Raw genomic sequence first — 20,790 nt, forward strand, 5'->3', positions numbered from 1 at the left:
TTAAGAATGAAACTTCTCTTTTTATTCAGTGCCTGATCTGAACTAGGCACTAGGGCACAAACCACTGGGCAGCCATTCGACTGCATTTTGGGTACCCACAGGGTGGTGGAGGGGGGTCCGTGCCCACAGCCCTGATCTGGGGGTGCCTGGGGAGCATCGGCAATTAAATTGACCCTTTTTTCCCTGCATCTCATTCACTGAGTGGGTCACGTCAGGGCTTGTGGGCACAGGCAGGCACAGTGCAGGCAACCCCCAGCTCCTTGTCAGTGCTCCCTGCCCCGGAGGGTGCTCAGCATCCATCAGCTGAAGGCCGGTTTTGAATAGCTTTAACGTATTTTACAGAATAGTTCTATCTCTATGCTTTGTGCCAAAATATTTCTCCCTCTTCTTCCTTCCCCGCTCCCCGCCCTTGAATTTATCAGTGAAAAAACAACTCAACAAAACCCAAATATTAGTTTGTTCTGATTCCAGCAGAAAAACCCCAAGAATGCAAACCCTCCACCCTCGTGTAAGAAGGCAATTGGGTACATACATATCATTTGCAGAACTGAAGATGCATGTAGGAACCTCTCCTACTTTAAGGCTGTTGAGAAGGTGTTGGCTGAAGCTGGAGAGGAAAGCAAGCCTTGTAATGAAGGCAACCAACTGCACACCTTTCGTACCAAGTCATCGAGGGGTATCTTTAGTAAGAAGAGCATCTCAGGGTGTGTTTGGAGCAAGCCCAGCCCTGCCCACAGGCGATGCACAGTCAGGAGGGAGCTCTGGTTATCTGCAGGGTGATTCTGCCTGCTCTGGGTCTAACGGGGTGGGTGAAGCTGGGTCACCCAGCTTCAGCTCCTCCGCACAGCTTGCTCTTCTGGTTGAGGATATCTTCATTGCACGTTTCGAAAGCCAAAGCTTCTTTCCATAGGTGAAATCTGCCTTGAGCCAGCAGCAACGGCCACCTCAAGCACCCACTGAATCCCTCATGTGAACCTGTCGAACCTTGCTCGTCCCCAAAGGCCAAAGCCCCCACGGGTTTTCTCATCCTGAGGGATGCTCCTGCTGCTGCTCTGAGGTCTGGCAGCAGCACGAGAGGTTTCGGTGGAGGTGTCCCCAAGGCTGGTGCAAGGAGAGGTCAGAGCAGGGAGCTGGCAGCCTGCTGGGAGCTAGCAGCATCCCGCCTCCAGCAGCTCGGAAGCGTAGAGAGCTAGTGTGTGATGGAGGAACTGGTACTGCTCGCTCGTCTGGATCATCCCGCCTCTGCAAGGGAAAGGCAGGTCCCGCTGACACCTCCCGAAGCCCACAGCCCCATCCCTGGCTCCCTGCTTCCAGGGCACAAATATTCCTGCTTCACCCACCACGTCCAGCTACCTCTGAAATAGGCACCAGGGTTGAAATAGGCACAGGGTTGTCTGAAGAGTATTCAGGCTCGGAAGCAGTGCTGCGCTGTTCAAAATGCAGATCAGCAACTGATTTGGCTCTAATTTTTACCAGTGCTTCTCAAAAAGGGGCAAAATTGGGTGTTTCTGGATTTAGTGGCTGAGGTGGAAGGAGCAGACTTGGCTGCCAGGTTCAGAGCTGCTCTCCTCTCCCTCGTGTCCTCAAGTCCTCAGAGCTACAATAGTCCTGGCAGGAAAACCAGCCCGGCGCTGGGGAATCATTTGCTGTCAACCCATCCACATCTTTCAGCAACCCTTCTGGTTTCCATCAAAAACCATCCCCATGCCCCCTCCATCCCCACATCCCTGCTCCCAGGCTTGGCGCCCAGCAGGACCCTGCAAGGAGCCGCCTGCTCTGAGCACCCACCTGTCTATGCGGAGACGGCACACAATTCCCAGGATATCCACCTCCCCCTTGTCCTTCAGCTGCTGGCACCCGATCCTGGTTGCGATAAAGCAGCCCGTCCGTCCGATGCCTGCGCTGCGGGACACACACAGCTGTGCTCAGCACCCACAGGACCCTTTGTCTGGACCTTTGACTGAGCTGAACGTACTCCTGGATGGGTTTGCTGCCATGATTTCTTCCTAGAAGGATGCTGGGGACCACTCTGCGGGGGGGTCTCACTGCGTCGCACAGCCCAGCCCAGGCTGCTCTGTACACACAAAACCAGCCTGTGCCCCCCATCCCTGCACAGTGCAGGGGTCTCTGCAGCCCCTTCACCTCCCCTCCCTCATGCTCCCTGTGCTCATGTGCCCGTGTTCAGGGGCAGAGGAAGCAGGAGCCTGAGCCGTGGGTCTGCTGTGGGTCTGGTGGCTGGGTCCTGACCCTGCAGCCCCCTCCTGCTCCCACCTTCCTGTCTGCAGATGCAAACCAGATTTCCTTTCTTTACAGGGCTGTATGTATCATGTTGACGCCACCATCCTGATGCCAGCACAGGAGTTGAACAACTTGTTTGTTCAACTTGGATCAGCAGGTTGAACAACTCTGCTACGGGGATGCTGTACCCTGGGATTCCTGCAGCACGGCAGGAATGAGCATCCACATGTGGGATTTTCCCCTCCAGCATTTGCAGACTGATGCCCAGGTGAGGAACACATAGAGTGAGGAGAAGGTTCTTACCTGCAGTGCACAACGATGGGTCCTGGGCTGGCTGCAGCCTGCAGAGTCTCCTCCACCTTGGACACCAAGTGCAGCAAGGGCTTGGCTGACTCAGGTGTCTGCTGGTCCGGCCAGGAAGGGAAGAGGATGTGTTTGACCTGGCGGCATTCACCTTCAAGCTTTTCCAGCACAGAAGAAAGAGAAATCAGGATGTGGGAACGCAGTCTCACTGGGCTGGGCCAAACGAAGGCATGAAGCAGAGGCTGGGCAGCCTGTGTCCATCTCATCTGTTTTCCCCTGAATCCCTCTTTAAGCCTCTGCCAGACACTCAGAGAGACCTCCTTGGGCAGGCAGGAGTTCTGCAGACCCCTCCTCTGGCAGGGGGGTCCTAAGACCCAGGTCTCAGAGCCATGAACCCTCTGCTCTGCTGTCACAGTGTTGTCACCCTGCTAGAGAGCCTGGGGATGTTGGGGGCACTGCCAGGCCCTGCTGGGCTCCCCCTCTGACCCCAGGATGGAGCTCGAACCCACCTGGATGGAGACATCCCGGACCATGTACTCCACACACTCGCTCTCCCCCTGCACACGGATGGTGAAGGGGCCGTAGGTGCCCTCCTTCTGGGGCCAGTAGTGGACACATTTCTGAAAGAACAAGGCAGGATTTGCAGCCGTGGAGATGCTCAAGGCACCCACTGCGTGTTTGAGCTGTGCTTTGCTCAGTGCTTTTGGGAAAGGGCATCATTTGGGGAGGTGGGGGGAGTGGGGAAGGTGGATGTGGAGTGATACAGAGGGAAGCTAAGGAAGGGATAATTCTCTCTCTCCACATTTGTTCTCCCTGTGCCCTCTCCCATGCCCTGCCATTTGGCTTTCAGACCCCAGGGCTGCACGGCTCTCCCCAGCCCCACAGGAGCTGTGCCTGGGCCTGTCGGTATCCTGCCAAATCCAGGAGGACCCTGGGGACACAGGGATGCTGTGCCAGCCGGGGAGAGACGGGAGGCAGGACATTACCAGGACAGAGAGGGTGAGTCCCCCAGCGCAGGCGCTGCTTGGGCAGAGCCAGGGAAGCCAGCCGGGGTTCGGGGCACAGCGCTGCCAGCTCCCATCCCAGCCCGGACCCACTGGCTGGGAGCTCCAGCCCAGGGCTGGAGGGACACTGCTGTCTGCTGCTGCTGCTCCCTCTCCCAGGGGTTGCCCTAATCTCTTTATCCCATTATCCAAAGCATGCCCGGAGAACGTGAGGAGGAGAGGCTTTGCTGGAGGGGGCCAAGGCTGCAGCCCTGGGGCTCTCCACCTCCACATGCGAGGGGATACCCTCTGAGAACACAGCAGAGAAAGCAAGCGCGTGCTCAGACCCCACGTTTGGTCTTGCAGAACCCTTTATTGGTGTAATTACCCCACCCCACCCTTTGCTTCTGGCTGGGGAGCTGGGCCAGGGCCTGGGGAGGGACAACGGTACCTCTTTGTGCTCCTGGAGCTCGGTGATCATGACGATGAGGGGCACCTCCTCCTGCCACACCATCTCCCAGAAGTCGGTCACGGTGTTCAGCATGGGGCCCTGGGTGGCAATGTACTCCCGCGGCCGTCCTGCATAGCCCTGCCAAGCACAGTGATGTTGCAGGGGGGCCCTGATGTGAGAGGGGAGCCTGTCTCCAGGCCACTCCAGCCCTCATGGTGCTTTCCTTCCTCTACAAGCGACAGACTGAGCCACACAGGCTATTTCCTGCTAAACCTGTCTTTGAAATGCTTTTATAGACCTGATCAGAAACTACCAGACATCCTCTCCATCCTCCTGGTCCCACGATCCAGGAGCAAGCCCAGGAAGCAAGCCACGTGCACCCAAGCTCCTTGCAAGCATGCACACATGCTGGTGTGATGATACCCAGCGTGATGGATGCCCTGGTGAGGCAGAACTCATGCAGAGAGCAGCACTCCTCACTGCAGGCATTTCACTAAGGACAAGCAGAGGTTTTCCAGCCCTGCTCTGGTTGGGACCTGGGGTAGTCCCAGCTGGGTCCCACCAGTCCTGTGGCCACCAGCCCAGTGGTGGGCACAGCCTGTGCCCCAGCATGTGGGTCCCAGTGTGGCACCTGCAGCACCAAGGAGTCTACAGCCTGATGCCTTGTGAGCTGTGGGCTGCAGGGCCTGGGAGACCACCCGCTCTCCAAGCAGGCAGGACACTCACCGTGATGTAGTTGGCATTTATGTAGCTGTTTTCCTCCTGGTTCCCTGCCCTCCTGAGGCAGACCCGGCTCTCAGGATCTGAAAGGCACAGAAGGCAGCACCTCAGGGACAGCCTTGTAGAACCTGACCCTACCCATCCTCCCTGCCTCCGCTCCAGAGGCCGGAGGCTGAGTCCTCCAGCTCCACGCCATGCTCAGAGCTGTCTGCACCCTCCCTCAGGCCCCTTCTTGCCCCACTTCACCCTCGCTACCACGGCTGGGTACAGCCAGTCGTGCCCAAACCTGCCTGTACCACAGTGAGCATGGGGGGTAACTCACCTGCCAGGCAGTGACCCCCCCGGGCCTCCCCACGGTGCCTGAATAGAGCCCAAATGAGCCCTCCTATGATGTTCTCAGCCTTTACACCCCTAGTGACATGCCCTTGGGACACATAAGGCTGCACGTGGCAGGGAGCAACCCAGGCTGGGCTGTCATGCGCTGCACATCCTGGGAATACAACCCAGGGAGCAGCTCCGCACAACCCACTGTACACCCCCTGCAACACAGCACCCAGCTCCTGCAACATGGGGAGCAGGAACAAGCACGGCAGGAACATCAAGAGCACCCAGGAGTGCCCAGCTTGGTGCCAGTGCTTCTCCAAGTCACCCCTGTCCTATGCACAAACACCCAGGCACACCCCCCCATCACCTTTCCATGGGCAAATGTGAGGTAAAGGGATGCAGTGGCACATACTGGGGAGGATGGTTTTGTATCTGTCCTTGGAGGCACGTCCAGGGATCTCCAGCTCCTCCGGACTGACAAAGTTGGGTGGGATTTTCTGCAGGGGGAGAGAACAACCATGAGGAAAACCCCATCGCTGCTGCTTGTGCCCCCTCGTTGTGGCAGAGCTGGTCCCCCAGGAAGCGAAAGGCTAACCCAGGGAGCTGGCAGTATCACCAGAGATGTCAGCTCTTGAGATGAGCCCTGTCCTTACCCCAGATGTGGTGGGACACGTTCCAGAGAGGCCACCTTGGGAGAAGAGCCTGGGATGGGAGGTCGGGACAGGCTTTCCAGGGACTTAAATGGGACTTGTGTGCACCAGGGAGTGGGCAGCCAGGGAATGCCCGAAGCACCCATCACCTCTGTCTGCCCACATCACCTTCCCTGGCATAGCTGGGCTCAGAGCCTCCCTTGGAGATGTCCCCCCCACCAGTCCCACCACCACCAGCCTCTGCCGTGCCTCATGTGAGGAAGGAGAGAGGAGGGGAATGTCGCACCGAAAACTCCTCCTGGAGCTGTGCCAGGCTCTGGGTGTGTTGCTGGAGCTCCTCTCTCCTCAGCACGTGGCTGGACGTCCTCAGGAACTTGAGTGTGATGTCCCGCGGCGTGCAGACGGGCTGGATGGGCTCCACGCTGCCCAGCAAGCTCATGTCCAGCATCAGCGACATGTTGGAGCCCCTTCTGTAAGGCAAAGGGGTCCCTGGCTGAGCCTCTGCCAACCCAGGGCAGGAGAACAGCCCATCCTGCCGTATTATCAGTTAAAATCACCCCACGCTGAGCAAAAGCCAGGCAGAGAATAACAGAGAATGGAGAAAGGCGGAGAGCCCAGAAGATGTACGGGGTGAGGAACAAGGAACAAGCTGGGTCATTTCACCTTCTGCTGGAAAGCCCCCAGAGGATGGTGTCTAGATTTGGCCAGGGCTGAACTGGGGGTGGGGGGGGGTCAAGGCTGCTTCCACCCTCAGGCCTGGCATCTGCGTGGGTTGGTGGGCAGCAGGCGGGCAGGGTTGGGCTGGGGTGAGGAAGTCTGGGCAAGCCCAAGCCCTGGGGATGAGCAGTGCCTCGGTGGGTCTGTGCTGGGATGGGCAGCGCAGGGTTCAGGCTGCAGCCTCTCACCTCTCCTGAAGACGAACGTGCTTCTTGGCAGAGGGACTGGGCTTGTCCGTCTTGTCCATGTCTGTCCCGGCTGCCTGTGCGGTCAGAGTGCCCCTAGGAACCCTGGAACACACCGAGCAGGCTTGTACCATGCTGCGGCGGCCACGAAGCCCTTATCCTGAAGCACAGGGAGCGGATGCAGGGGGCCCTCAGCCATCGGAGGAGAAGCAGCTGGAAAAGAAGAGGCAGATCCAAGAAATACCACGATGCTGGGTAGACCCCCCCGACAGATAGTTCCTAAGCAAGGGACAGGTTTCAAGTCATCAGTCACCCTGAAACCATGACCGCTGCATGCAGATGGGTGGCACAGGGAGGCATCCCAGCATGTTCACCCTCTGGGATGCCCACAGCACTGCAGACCACAGGGGCACCCACTGGTGACCCTGGGCATGGCACCAGCAGCCATCTGCTTGCACCAAGTGGAGAACACCCGTGCCCCATGCTAGGGAAGCATGCTCTGGTTTTGGGGTGTCCAAGATGCTCTCCACATCCATGGGAAGCACACACTGCCATGCGTTTCCAGACCTTCCCCATCATGTCTGCTGCAGCCTGGCGACACGGTGGGGAGGAGGGAGAGCATGAGCATTTGGTAGGTGAGATGAGGTAGGCTGAGACACTACAAGGAGCCTGGCCGGCTCCTGATGTTGGGAAACACGGGGTCAGGCACCCTCAATGGCCTCGTGGTTCTGATAAGGGAGGGATGACCCTGGAACCGCCTCATCCATCCCTCAGGTTTCAGCAACTGTCAAGAGGAAACTGCTTTATCTGGGTGGTTGAGCAAGAGGCGATGGGGTAGCCCAGCTGGGGGAGGGTGACAGGGCTCCACCACCACCAGCCCTAGGACAGAACCTTGTAGGGACATGGAGATGCAGGTGATGCTGGTTCACCTCTGAGCAGAGCTCCTTGTGGTGCAGGCAGCACCCAGGTATCGGGGTGCTCCTTCTCATCCCCAGCTCCCTCCATGAGGAGGAAGCAGATCCAAAGAGACATGGGATGCTGTGGAGTTGGTGCTCTTGCTTGCAAACCAATGGGACCCCAGGTACCCCATCAGCTCAGGGAGGTATTGCAGAGAACTGGGTCCGCGCTGTGGTTGTGCCATTGGAGAGCGTGGCTCAGATGGGAGCTGTTCCCCACGCTTCCCTGCTCCCCAACAGCATTTCTGGGGGGTGGCCACGCTGCCGCTGCCCCACACACCATCCACATGCCCCACGCAGGGTGTCCTGGAGGCACTGTGCTGCTGCAGTGTCCCCTGCCAGGCAGGGCAAGAGCGGCTGCTCCATGCGAGAGCCAGGGAGACCCGACCGGAGGCAGCAGCAGCTCCAGCCCCAGCAGCCACCCCTCACGCAGCAGCCAGGAAACACTGGGGACATGACCCAGCCAAGCCCCTGGCAGGCAGGAGGGCTCCGGGAAGAGCCCCCGATGCCAGCACTGCAGGGAGAGCTTCCCATCACCCTACCCAGCATCCCAGCCCTGCCCCGAGCGCTTGCCCAGCTCTGCCCGGAGGGGTCCCCTCTTTGGGTGCGCTGGGGGGTGCCTACCTGCTGCCCATGGGGTGGGCTCCCTCGGTCTCGGCACAGGCCCACAGGCGCCGTGCGCATCAGTCTGACAGCCACGGTCTGAAAGCATTCAGGAAGCTGCTTATCAAAGGAGCTGCTGCTCTGCCACTTCCTCCCCTCTTCCCCACACCCTCCCTGTCACCCACACATGTACCGGCCACACCACCACAGCTCCATCTGCATGGCCCCGGCCCTGATCTGGGGATCACCAGGCTTCACTTGCCCCACAGAGAGCCAGGATGGGCCAGTCATAGAATCATAGAGTGGTTTGTGTTGAAGGGACCTTAAAGCTCCTCCAGTTCCAACCCCCTGCCACGGGCAGGGACACCTTCCACTAGAGCAGGTTGCTCCAAGCCCCTGTGTCCAACCTGGCCTGAGTCCTCCCATCCCTGTCTCCCTGGTATCCCCTTTACCCAGGCTGTGCACCAGCCATTCCGCATCCCACCATGGGGCAAGCCACGGCTTGGTGCCTCTTGCCCTCAAAGCCTGGCACGAACAGTGTGGTCCTTGTGCCACCCCACTGTCTGCCTGCCTCATTCCCCTGTGGGTGCCACCCGCCACCCCTCTGCACCCTGGATCGTCCTTGGGCATTCCAGGGGAAGACATGCGGGCTCCCCCTCCCCAGCAGAGCAGGGAAGGGGATGTATTCGGGGAGGAAGGTCTCTGGGGGTTCTGGCTCAGGTAGGACAGGTCTACCCGTGGGGCACTGCACATCCTTCCTGCTGCCGCCTGCCGCAGCCCTGCCGCTCTTCCTGTTTGTGACTGCCCAGGCTCTGCACAGGGACACTGCACGCTTCCTTCCTCTCAGCCCCCACCCCGCTGCATCCCCCCCCAGCCACCACGGGCCTCGCATCCCCCTTCTGCTCCACTGGCTCTGGTGAGCCCCTGCCTTGGGCCACCTCCAGCCCAGCTCATTGCAGTGACCAGAGCTGTGCCAGCACTGCCCATCGCTGAGCTGGAGAGGTGCCTGTCTCTGCATGCCTGAGTGTGTGCAGGGGGATGCCAGCACAACATCTTCACTGGTGTTCCATGGGAGACCCTGTCAGCGCCACTTTTTACCCAAGAGCTGGGAAATCAGGGGGCCCAAACTCCAGAGCAAAGTGCTGGGCTTGGCCAGCAGCACAGCAACTTTATCCTGGAGATCAGACTCTCGTAACGCACCAGCATCTGTGTCTCATGAGCAGATGCCAGGGTGCCACAGCCTCTGCACACCTCTACTGGACAATGTATCAGGCCTGAGGATGGACTAAGGAATTGCTCCCTGTCCTATGTGGGGTGAAAGAACTTGGCTGTAAGGGCACATCGACAGCCCCACCATGGACAAAGAAGCCCCAGCGCTGCCCTTCCCTCCCACCCTCCATCTGCTCACTGAGAAGTCTTCCTAAAATGACCAGCAGTGCAGTACTTAGAAATCTGGCTGCATAAACTTACCATCAGTAGAGACCAGAGTAAACAAAGAGGGTTCTTTCCTGAAGTATCAGCCTGTCAGACACTGCAGAAGCTTCCTTCCTCAGCACGGCTGAGGCTGGGACTCTATCTGCCCTCTTAGTGCAGTGAGGCTCACCCCCCATCTGAGTGGCTTTGAGCTCAGGGGTCCCTGAGGGTGCAGCCAAGATGCAAACCCCCAGGGCCACCCTTCCTGCCTTTTGCTGGCCCTGCTCAGACCTGTTGCCTTCTTGCCACCCTCTTTGTCTGGCACTGGGACAAGCAAGAGACAAGCTCAGCACGGCACCGGGGCAGATACCACGGAGCTGACAGCAAGTCACTGGGCATGTGTTGGTGCCACTGTGTGCCCATGCTCATTCCCAACTCTCCTGACTGCCAGGACCCCCACAGGCCATGTAGGGCCCAGAGAACACCCACAAAACCTCGCAACACTCAGAGGTGCTGAGTGAACCCACAAGTGCAGAGTGAATGTTCCTGTTTACTCGCTGATGCCCACCCATGCAGGCAAAGGGCATGCAAATACCTCGCTGGCCTCTGCGGAGCAGAGAGGTCGTATGGGTGCACACACATAGTTGTGTGCTCACTACTCGTGGCCAACTCTGTGCCCCAGCTTGGAAAATGATGCTGCCACCCTGCTCCTCTTGAGGGACACATGCTGGGCACAGCATCCCATGTGTTCCCTGTCCATGGAAAGCTGTGCATGAGCATCACAAGTTGGGATGTAGGGACTGGAGAGGTCTGTGACAGAGCCTCAGAGGTCTTGGAGGGGCTGTATAGCTGTGGTTGTGTTTTCAGAAAGCCCAGCAGGACATGGGGACTCTATGGAGCTGGTTCTTCAGGGAGGGAGATCTGGATTTATCCCTGACTGATAGTTGCTGGTTGTTCACTTGCATTTTACAACTCCACTTCCATGGGGTCATCTTGCACCCTGAGCATCCTCTGGCCGTACCCTTACACTCAGTTCCCCTTGTGCAAAGAGCAGCTCCCAGCTTCAGATTCTTCCTCTCCCAGCCACCCTGCCTGACCCACACACCCCAGCACCTCTCCTCACCCTCTCCAAACAGCAGCGTACCCCCAAGGTCACGTCAGCCCAGGCAGGCACCCAACTAGCACCCAAATGCAGATGCTGCCCCGCGGTCTCACTCCCCTGGGGTTGCCTACCACACCATGGCCTCCATCACCTTTAGGTCCAGCGCTCAGGAAGGGCTGGTCTTGCTCCCGCTGACACCACTGGGAGCTCAGGACGTCCTGCAGGGTTTTGGAAATTAGCCCATCTCCTCTGCTGCCTAAACATCGCTCATGGGCTCGAAGGTGAAGTGGCTGCCTCGGGATTAAGCAGGCTCTGTTAAAACTGGCTGATCAGCTCCCGGCAGGCGTGAGGACTGTGCAATGAGCCCGAGCATCCCAAAGAGCCGCTGCAGGGGACGCAAACAGCCCAGTTACGGCACGGTACCGGGGGGCTCCGTGATGCCCTGCTGGCCTGAGGAAAGCCAGGAGCTGGGAGCTGAGTGAAGCACCTCTGCAGATCGCTTTTCCTGGAGAACAACGTCTCGTTCCTCCAGCGCATTCCCAAGGACATGGACACGTCTGCCACGCACAGCCCGTGCTGGCGGGGCTGCGGGAGCTCAGAGCCCGCAGAGCAGCGCTGCACATGAGCCCTGTGGGCATCCGGCTGCGATGGAGCTGATCCTGGGCAGGGAGAGCCGGAGGGAGAGGACGTGTGACCTTCCTCCTCATTGTCGGTGATGCTCTGTGCTGATTTTGCTCCTGCCGCTGCCTGGCTCTGGCTGGGAGCAAGTAAGTAATCGCTGGTTTATTTTTGCCAGCCCCTGGACTCCTGCCCTCTCCTCAAGGAGAACCAAAAGGATGTTTTATCACGTGAATTTCTCGCTTAACTCTTATTGGGTTGGGTTTTTTTTTTCTTCTTTGAATGGCTGCTGAGCAGATCCACTTTTGATTTCTGGGATTACATATTCTCCCACATTTCCTGCAAACAAGCTGATCTTTCCTCCAACTTTGCAAACAGAAAGGCAGAGGCAAAGCAGGTGAACCACCAGCCCGTCTATGTGGGGCTAACAACGATGCAGAGGTGGTGCTGCTGAGGATTAACGAGAGGTGCATTGGCACAGGAACAGCTCTGCTGGGAGAGGTGTTCTCCCAGTGTGAAGGTGCTTTATATCACATGGAGGATTGCTCCTAAGTTGAGAGGTGAAGGTAGAGGGGATCTAAGCCATCACGTGGGGCCAGATCTCCAAGGTGCCAAGACTTTATCCAACAAATGCCAGAGAAGAAGCCACAGAGGCACAGCAAGAGCCGTGGGATTACCTGGTCACCCAGGACTGCAGTGCGAGGGGACACAGCTACAGCAGCATCTTGCTCATCTTGGGCTTGTCCTGCACTTGCCTGGCTGTCTCTGGGTGAGCTGTGCTGTTAGGAAGGCTGCCTGGAAAACTCTGCGCGCCTCAGTTTCCCCTGGGGAGCTAGCTGTCTGCTTTGCATGGCAAGCCTGGCACGGTGGCAGAAAACTGTGGCTTGCCCCAGGCCAAGACACACACACGTGTGTCTTCTGTAGGCCACAGCATCTGCTCGACAAACAGTGAGGTTTTCCTGCTCCGAGGAGCAGAAAACCCCCCAGCTACTCTCTCCATCCCCAGAGCAGACAGGATAAAGCAGCTCCCTGTGGAAAAGGCACAAAAAGGCCTGAAAACCCTGGAGATATGTGCTGCTCGCACCCAGGGTCCCTTGGCACACTGCAGCCTGTAGCAGCAGGGTCCTTGGCACCCAGTGGCGTGGGCTGAGCCCATGGTTGGGTTTGCTTTGCACACCCCTCGTCTGTGTTCTGGTGGGGTCACTGAGTGTGGTGACATCTCCGCGGGTGCAGGGGCCGTTATCAATAACAGGAAACAAACTTGTCAGGACAGGCAGGAGGGAGAGAGACAGTCAGAAAGAAAGGAAGCGGTTAGAAAGCAGTCACTTCCATTTCTGCTGCGAGAGAGCCCGTGCCCACGCGGCGCTGGGCTCGGGGGAAGTGGTGCTGGCTTTCTGTAGGCTTATCTGGTCTGGGATCAGCAGTGAATGTTTTGTGAAGAGCACACAGACCCGATCCTAGCCTGTGATACGAGCCAGAAAGAAGATAGTAAACCAGGGATGGTTAAAAATAGCCCATTCTCAGCCAACGTCCGGTGCAGAAATAGGTTCAGCGAGTCAAACAGATGCTGAGTTTGTCCCTCCACGGGGGCTAAGTTTCTTAACCTCGCTAAAAACAGCCCATACACGTGATGCTGACTGCACCATCTGGCCCCAGCACAGGATGGAGCTGTGGATGCAGCTACCTGGGCCAAAGGGCTTTGCTGCTGCACGGTGCAGGCCAGGGAGGATGTACCAGCAAGCAGCTTCCGCATGGAGTCTTGGAGGTGGGGATGAGCTGGGGTTGTCTGAAAGACCAATGGTACAGGGAGAAGACAACCCAAGAGCCTGGATCCTCCAGTTCACAGCTGCTGGCATGGCAGCTGCTGCTGCTGGACAGGAGGCATCTCCATGCAGGTACTTCTATCTGTCCTTAGCACAGCTCCAGTGCCTGAAGGGGCTACAGGAAACCTGGAGAGGGGCTTTGGACAAGGGCCTGTAGGGACAGGACAAGGGGAATGGCTTTAACCTGCCAGAGGGGAGATTGAGATGAGCTCTGAGGCAGAAGCTCTTCCCTGTGAGGGTGGTGGGACACTGAAATTAGTTGAATGAAGAAGGTTTGGATGCCCCATCCCTGGCAGTTCAAGGCCAGGTTGGACACAGGGGCTTGGAGCAACCTGCTCTAGTGGAAGGTGTCCCTGCCCGTGGCAGGGGTTGGGACTGGAGAAGCTTTAAGATCCCTTCAACCCAAACGATTCTATGATTCTATCATACTTGCATAACTCACCCTGATGGCCTCTTCTGCTTTTCTTGGGCAAACTGTAGAGTTGAGGCCTGTCAGATCTTTTCCTGAAAGCCATGTTTCCTTGAGCCTTCCATGTTGCTTTCCTGCACTCTATGGAAGTATCTTTTTCAGGTAGGAGAGCCCACAGAAAAGCCTTGCTGTCTCCTGTAAATGTGAATCCACTGCCATATCCTATCATCCCCTGCTATCCCTGCAAGATGCCCCTTGAGCACAGCCTGAATCCCACCAAGGCAATCCTGTCTAAGCACAGCAAGGCACGTCCTACAGACAGGACACGCTCCCGGGCAGCCAGGATCATGGGAGACACATCACATGTGCAAATGAGACAAACTCTCTAAACTCAAGTCCTTGATGCTATAGTTTGGCACTCGGCTGCCAGCACCCACACCGGGCTGCTGGTGCACTAAAACACGTTGATCTGCTCCCAAAAGGAGGTTCTTGAGTTGTGGTGCATCTCGCAAGAGCCAGAGCCCCGTGACAGCCACGGCAGGTCCCATCTCTCCAGCGATAGATGTGTGGAGGCAGCCAGAGGGCAGCAATGCAGAGAGGATGGGACCTGCATGGTGCAGACACACAGTCTGTTTTAACCCAGCTCCAGGTACCAGAAATATTTCTGTCGGCTCCCTGTGGCAAAGCCACGGTGCTGGAAGCCACAGATGCCCCAGATCTGAAGGAAAAGCTAGGAAACTGCAAGATCTGGGTCTTTTTCTTCTGCTTTTGGGGCCACGTGGAGTCCTCAGATGCCCTGGGGCAGGGGCACCTTCCCTGCCAGCAAGTGCAGGTGGCGGAGGACGGACCATGGGGCTTTCAGCACTGGAGGACGAACCAAGGCAGCAGCAAGCGCAGGTTGGACGGGTCCTGGAGCAACCTGGTTTAGTGGAAGGTGTCCCCATGGCAGGGGGTTGGAACTGGATGAGCTTTAAGGTCCTTTCAAACCCAAACCACTCTGGGATTCTATGATCCCACGACACTGCAGCAGGTCATGTCCCGCTTGGTGGCCATCACCCCTGCCAGAGGCCACCTCTGCCTCCTCTCACAGCCCCCCTGCAGCTCTGCCTGCCCAACTTCTGGGGATCTCCTGAGCCTCTTCCCAGGCATGAGAGTCACCAGCGAGGCCACCTCAGCTGGGCTCTGGGGTCGCTCCACTTTGGGGAACCCTGCAGAGCTCGGGCGCAGCATCCTGCAGGCATGTGCTGGGCAGGGGTCCCGCTGCCTGCTCCTGCCATGGATATGCCCTGTGTTGGGCTGCATCCTGCAGCGCTGGCTGGGGCTGGGCCCTGTATCTGCCTCTTTCTCTATTCCTGCAAGGGCCTGGGTTATGTTTCTGTCCCTGCATCCCTGTTAGGGATGGCTGAGCATGCAAAGATCCAGGATGGACCCTGAGGTGGTCCAGATGGATCCTGTCTTCCACGAGGAGCCAGGATTGAATCAAGCAGTGACACACAGACACCCTGTGTGTCAGCATCTTCTCCTCCTGTCTTTCCTCCGTGGGTCAGACACCCCAGCGGATGACACAGGCTGGCTTCTGGGGCAGACTCTCTGCCAACAGCCTCTTTTCAATAACACTCAAAAAGGAGGGGAAAGATGATGTTTGCCAGCTGAGAAAATATCTGTGTGTTTCCCTAGGGACCTGGTGGCCTTCAGCAGCATCCCGCATGGACCTCAGCACCCAGCCAGCCCTGCTCATAGCAGAGCAGCGCTGAGCCCAGGAGCTCCCGCACTCCCCACACAAGGCTGAGCATGTCGTATGGGTGCCCATGCATGTGATGAGCTTGTCAGGCCACGGAAAGCTGTCCATAAGAGATACGAGCAAGGCTGTGTAAACATGCAATGCCCGGCCTGGTTTGGCCTAAGACCACACACCCATGGATGCTTTCAGCCCAGAGGGGAAGAGAGTGATGCTGTCTCCTGCTGCAGGTCTCTGGTAAAGGTCGTAGCTGATCCTAGAGCCAATCTCTTGTGACATCTTTCTCTGCCAGATGTCAAGCGACAGGAACTTGCCTCCGTGGTGAGGGTCTGCTCCGGGATCAGACAAATCCTCTGCCCCAGTGGTGCTGGAAGAGCTGCTTGGAAAACAGGAAACTGCTTGACCAGGCAAAAGCAGTGCAAGGTTCCTTTACTCTGCAATGTTTGCTGGTTTAGGCTCTCCCAGGCAGGCGGCTTAAGCCGAGCAGCAGTGTGGTAAATCCCTCTGAGCTTTGGGCAGTCCCTCCCGGACCCTGAGGCCAGCTGAGCTGCAGCACCCATGGGAGAAAAAGGACAGCATGGCTTCACAGCCCAGTGCTGAACTCACTGCTAATGACAGCCCAGGGAGGGATGAGGAGGAGCAGGAAAACTTGATGCATCCCAGCTACCAGCTTTCCCTCCCCTCCCACAGCAGAGCAGCTCTGCTTCCCAGTGCACGAGTGCTAAACTGGGGCAGGGCAGGTATGTCCCAGCTCAGAGGTGAAAATAGCTTTTGCCAGTGCTTTGGGTGGGAACCAGCTCTCCAAGTCTGCTATCTGGGAAGGGACTCTGGGTCTCCATGCCCCACAGACCTTCCTTGCCCCCAAACCCGCAAGCCAGGATGTTCAACTCCATGGACGCATCACTGCAGACCACTGGGACAGGCAAGGCTGAGCTCCATGTCCCTCTGCAAGACCCAATGAAAGGTTCCACCACCCGAAGTCAAGCAGCAGAGGCTGTGGCTGAAGGGACAGGTGCTTCACAGGAGCAAAACTGTCAACAGGCAACGGCGGAGGGGGCTGATCCTGCATCCCTCTGTGACCACCTCACCCCTGCTCCAGCATTCCAGCACCCGCCTGGTGAGGCTGAGCTTGTGCCAGCAAAGCCTTTAGCAATCACCAGCCATGAGACCCATCCCCATGGCCAAGCTATATCCCAAGAAGCACTTTTGGGTGAATGCTGTCTATGGGGAGCAGCCAGGCTCAGCTGTCGCCAGCCCCGAATGCATGTCAGCCTGGGGAGGGTGGTCTTGGGGGTCCTGGAGCTGAGCTCCTGTGAAGCAGCAGAGCTGCCTTGTCTTGAGGGCTGGGCACAGAAAGCAGCAGGCGCTGCTGACAGATGAAGAGACAGGCTTTGTGTTGTGTTTGGCTCTGGGTGCTGTGGGAGACGCCCAGGGAGAAGCCAAAGAGCTGTAGGCAGCAGGCGCTGCAAAGGCTGCAGCCCTGCTGTGGGAAGGGCAGCACCCCTGGGTGCCATGGCACAGCGCCCCGGGACCGCTGCAGTGCAAGGAGAGCCACAGGCAGGCGTCGATCCCTCTGCTGAAGGACCAGCTCTGCCCTTGCGCAGCCCGGTCCCGCACCTCTCCCTGCTCTCCAGGTGCAAAAGGGACTTGTGTGAAAGCCTCATCCGGCACAGCCTGCCAGCGCCCGGTGCTTGCCGGGGAAGCCGGGCGGCAGCTCGGTACGGCAGCGCTGGCGTTTGCTGCGGGCAGCAGCCTGCTCACAGGCGATGGGGAAGAGGGAAAGCAGCCAGGCTGCAAGACGGGACGATGCCCTGCCTTCGCCCTGAGCTGAGGCATGGAGGATGGGCAGGCCTTGTGTTTACTCCTCGAAAAAGAGACCTCCTCCTGAAAACAAAACCTTTTGTGTGCAAATGCAGCCGTCTGGGCAAGGTTTGTTTTTATACAGGAAGCTCTGAAGCGGAGGGGCTGGGGCTGGTTTCATTTGGAGGTGAGTTCTTCAGTTCATGTGCGTATTGGAAACTGAGCCGCTTTCCAGATTTGGGAGGCTGGGGTTTTCTCGTAGCTGCTGAGCATGGCAGCGGTGTGCAGGGCTTCTCCCCTCCCCTGCCGCTGGCTTGGACTGAGCCAGCATCGCCTTCTCTCTCCCAGTTCTCTGCACAGAGCTTTGCCCAGCCGGGACAATGCCCATGTTGGGGAAGCTGAACCCCCTGAGCAAGCCCGGTAGCACGTGTGTTAGTGTGACCCTCACGGAACCATAAAGGCGCAGATGCCGAAAGTCCCCCTACCGTGCACCACAGAGCAGATGGGGGAAACCCAACAGCCACCACATGGGGCTAAAGCTGGGCTAATCCTGCCAACCTCTTGCAATGACACCAGAAACAGGCGCACTAGCCCTTGCTTTCAGCTGGAACTGCAGGAGACAGGAGTCCTCACGCTTGCTGCCGTGGGCTCTTGCCAACGTCTATCAAGATAGGGAGAGGGGTGCCTTGGGTAACCTGCTCCCATGGTCCAGATTTCCTCCAAACCCACTGGCAAGACCCTGCTCCTTGCACCCAGGGACCAGCTGCTCCCAAGGGTGAGGATAATACCACCCTGGACAAGCTCTTGGGATGCTCTGTACCTCTTAAGCCAACTCACCAGTTCCTCTCCATCCACCCCTTGGCATGGGACTGAGAGGGACCAGGATGCTCTCACTCCAGGATGGTGGCTGGTCTAACGGGGCTCAGGGCAGCAAATCCTTTAAGCAATTACAGTCCACAGACACCTGCAGGGCTGGAGTGTGGGTCTGGCTGTTTGTGCTGGCTCCATCACAGCCTTTGATGCTCTCCCTATCTCCATGCATGAAGGGATGCTCACCATCTCCAAGGGTCTTCCCCGCCACAGCAGCATGTGGTACAAAACGAGGTGAGCGCAGGGAGGTGCGAGCCGTGCCAGCCCGCAGCACGGCACCCATCTCCCACCCTGCGTGGTGCGCAGACCCCTGCCCTCACAGGAGACATTCCTGCCCAGCCGATCCCTCCTCCCTGGCACTCTGCAGCGAGGCGCTGGGCGAGCCCAGGCGGGCCTTCCTGCAGGACCAGCCCAGACTTGAGCGTCAGGGCCCTGCACAAGCAGAAGTAAACGGCAAGAGTGAGTGTGCCAAGTTGACACGGCGCGCGCCAGGCTCGTGGGGACAGGCTGTGGACCACACTGGGCATGTCCACCAGGACAGGTAATGCTCCCACTCCTTGCTCCCCTCTTTCTCCTCCTGGATGTGCGGTTGAAACCGGGATGCGTGCGGTGGGGAAAGCAGCGTGGACCCTCCTGTGCTGTGGCACGGTGAGGGCAAAACCCCATCCCAGGGCCCCGGGGCAGGCGGCGCAGAGCGGGCAGCCTCTGTGCGTGGCTGTGCAAGAAGCAGAGCCTGGCACTGCTGTGCCTGCACAGGGGGGATCTGGTGCCCAGGGTCCCCAGCAGAATGAGGCACGGGTGGGCACTGGGAGCTGCTTGGTGGCTACTTCTTGGCTCTGTGAGTGTGGCATCCTGCAGCACTGGGCACCTTTGCTGTCAGCCTGCGTTGGCACAGGTATCCCTGGCGGGATCCCAGGGTGGGAGCAGAGCCCCGCAGGGCTCCACAGGCTTTGGTGATGGGGTGATTTTGGGGCCATCCGGCTGCTGCACTAGTGGTGTGGGGCAGGCTGTCTCCAGGCTGCTGCCAGCTCTCCCCACGGGGTGCCTCTGGCCCCAGCCAGGGGAAGGGGACTCCTGATCCTGCTCGGCTCCAGGGCAGCACCCACACCCCGGGGGGCAGAGCAGGTCTGCCCGGCTCTGCCGGCTTCAGCGTGCTCTGAGTCACCCGCAGCCCGGCTCTTCCCAGGTCTGCGGCGCCGGGTGCGCGCCCGCAGGCATCGAGGGCTCTGCCGCCAGGTCTCCAGCAGCAAGGGAGGGGAGCGCAGATGCACCACCCAAGCATGGGAGTCATTCCTGCGCCTCTTGGACATCCCACAGCCTGGCCAGAGCGGCTGTGCCTGCCCTGGGCACGGCGCTGCCCTGCAGAAGGGGTGATGTCTCTCACTGCCTCCCTGCCTTCCATTCTGTGCCAAATGGGAAGAGCTCCAAGGTTTGAAAGCCCAGGGCAAGAGGCAGGCAGTGGCACTGGCAGAGTTCCACGTGGAAGTGATTAAACACTTGCAAGGGGTTGAAGGAAGAGCATCCCAGTGCTGTAGGGTTTAGGTTTGGAGACCAGTGGCGTGTGAACCTTGTAAAGAGAGAGGTCTCAGCAGCACCTGCATCCTCCACAGGCTCTGCTCCAAACAGCCCGTTCCCCTTGTTCCCCTCTTGCAGCCCCAGGAGGTGCTCAGCACCTCAGAGGTGGCAGAGGGGAGAAATCATGGCCTGGGGCAGTTCACAGCACTGGTCTGCACAAGGAGAGACAGGGACGAGAGTGATGTTGCTGCTGGGCCAAGGCAGGACAGGAGCCCCAGAGCTGCTCTGAGCCCAATCCCAGTGGCACCAGTGCCCCATATCATTGGGGCCCCTGGGCACCCCGTTGTGGCAGGGTGCCAGTTTGGGTGCAAGGTGTCCTGGCCAGGGAGGGATGGCAGAGCTGTCACGGGGACAGCAGAGACATGGGCACAGGCTCCTCCATGCAATGACAGCACTGCTCATGGCATAGTGCCTGCCTGAGCAGCAGGCTGAGTCCCTCGGGAAGCAACAGCATCCCTGCCTGCACGCTGTCCCCTGGCAGCGGTGTGCAGGGACGTGCCAGGCTCTGCTCTAGGCCAGCCTCGGCAGCACTGCCTGTCTCTGTCAGCACACACAGACACTTGGGTGCCGCAGGCACGCACTCTACTGCCCACCCTGCTCATCCTCACTCCCGCTGGTGCTTCCCAGGGAGTGGGAGGTCTGTGATATGCGCCCAGCGGCGAACAAGCCCTGTGCCACCATCTCCATGCCCAGAGCACCTGGAGTAAAGTCCAGCGCATGGAGTGCAAAGGCAAACTGAGCGGTGGACTTTGCTCTGGTCTGAGGTTGGCACTGCCAGGAGGACTGCCTGGAACCTTTGCCAGACAGGCCCTTTGCCACTACACCGCATCTACTGTCCCTCAGCATAAGCAAGCCCTGACACCACAATGATGGGCGCACTGCCAGAGGTCCCCTTTCCCATCTCTGCTGCAGGCTGGATGATTCCACTGGGGCTCAGGGCAAGGATAATCTCCCAGCCTGAGGTTCTCCCTGTTCCAGGAGGCAGTGGCTTGGCTGCGCAGTCCCCACAGTCCCAGCACAGCTCATGGCCGGCTGCACGTCCCCCATCCCCCTGCTCCTTGCAGTAGCCTTTGCTGCTCCATGGAGAATGTGATGACTCGGCAGCCCCTGAGTTTCCAGGCCTGGTTCCAGCTGCTGGGTGGAGAAACCTTCTGCAGTTGTTTTTGCGTCTGGCACAGATGGAGGCTTCCCTGTCGGGGGGACCAGAGGGGAGATCTGGCAACCCCAGTTGAAGGCGAGCTCTCTGTGTGTCCTTACCTGTGGTGGCACAGTATCACTGGGGTGGCCGTGGGGAGGGCAGCGCTGGCACGTA

At 58.7% G+C, this 20,790-nt stretch overlaps 1 protein-coding gene across 4 annotated transcripts; it reads right to left on the reverse strand.

Moving 5' to 3' along the window:
• On the reverse strand, window positions 1-8,217 carry PTPN7 (protein tyrosine phosphatase non-receptor type 7). 4 transcript variants are annotated; one of them, XM_030473236.1, is made up of 11 exons: window positions 8,152-8,217; window positions 6,575-6,784; window positions 5,956-6,139; window positions 5,432-5,516; window positions 4,702-4,778; window positions 3,976-4,113; window positions 3,051-3,161; window positions 2,542-2,699; window positions 1,789-1,902; window positions 1,354-1,423; window positions 1-1,242 (listed from the first exon to the last, which is right to left on the reverse strand). In XM_030473236.1, exons 2-11 carry the CDS (start codon window positions 6,703-6,705, stop codon window positions 1,024-1,026), a joined length of 1,287 nt encoding a protein of 428 aa, XP_030329096.1. In that variant the 5' UTR covers window positions 6,706-6,784; window positions 8,152-8,217; the 3' UTR covers window positions 1-1,023. The 4 variants fall into 4 exon arrangements, with proteins under 4 accessions (XP_030329096.1, XP_030329098.1, XP_030329097.1 ...); XM_030473239.1 differs by having other exon boundaries at window positions 1,190-1,242; window positions 1,341-1,423; XM_030473238.1 differs by lacking the exon at window positions 1,354-1,423.
• Window positions 8,218-20,790: the final 12,573 nt, after the last annotated feature.

This window comes from Strigops habroptila, chromosome 18 (assembly GCF_004027225.2).
Source record: "Strigops habroptila isolate Jane chromosome 18, bStrHab1.2.pri, whole genome shotgun sequence".
NCBI classification, from domain to species: Eukaryota; Metazoa; Chordata; class Aves; order Psittaciformes; family Psittacidae; genus Strigops; species Strigops habroptila.

What these genes read in the sequence shown, in the direction of transcription:
- PTPN7 (XM_030473236.1), bottom strand. Translation starts at nt 6,705, where the DNA reads ATGGTACAAGCCTGCTCGGTGTGTTCCAGGGTTCCTAGGGGCACTCTG. An exon ending in CCCATCGTTGTGCACTGCAG is followed by an intron (nt 1,903 to 2,541) that starts GTAAGAACCTTC and finishes TGTGTCCCGCAG; the next exon opens with CGCAGGCATCGGACGGACGG. An exon ending in TGCCGTCTCCGCATAGACAG is followed by an intron (nt 1,424 to 1,788) that starts GTGGGTGCTCAG and finishes TGAACAGCGCAG; the next exon opens with CACTGCTTCCGAGCCTGAAT.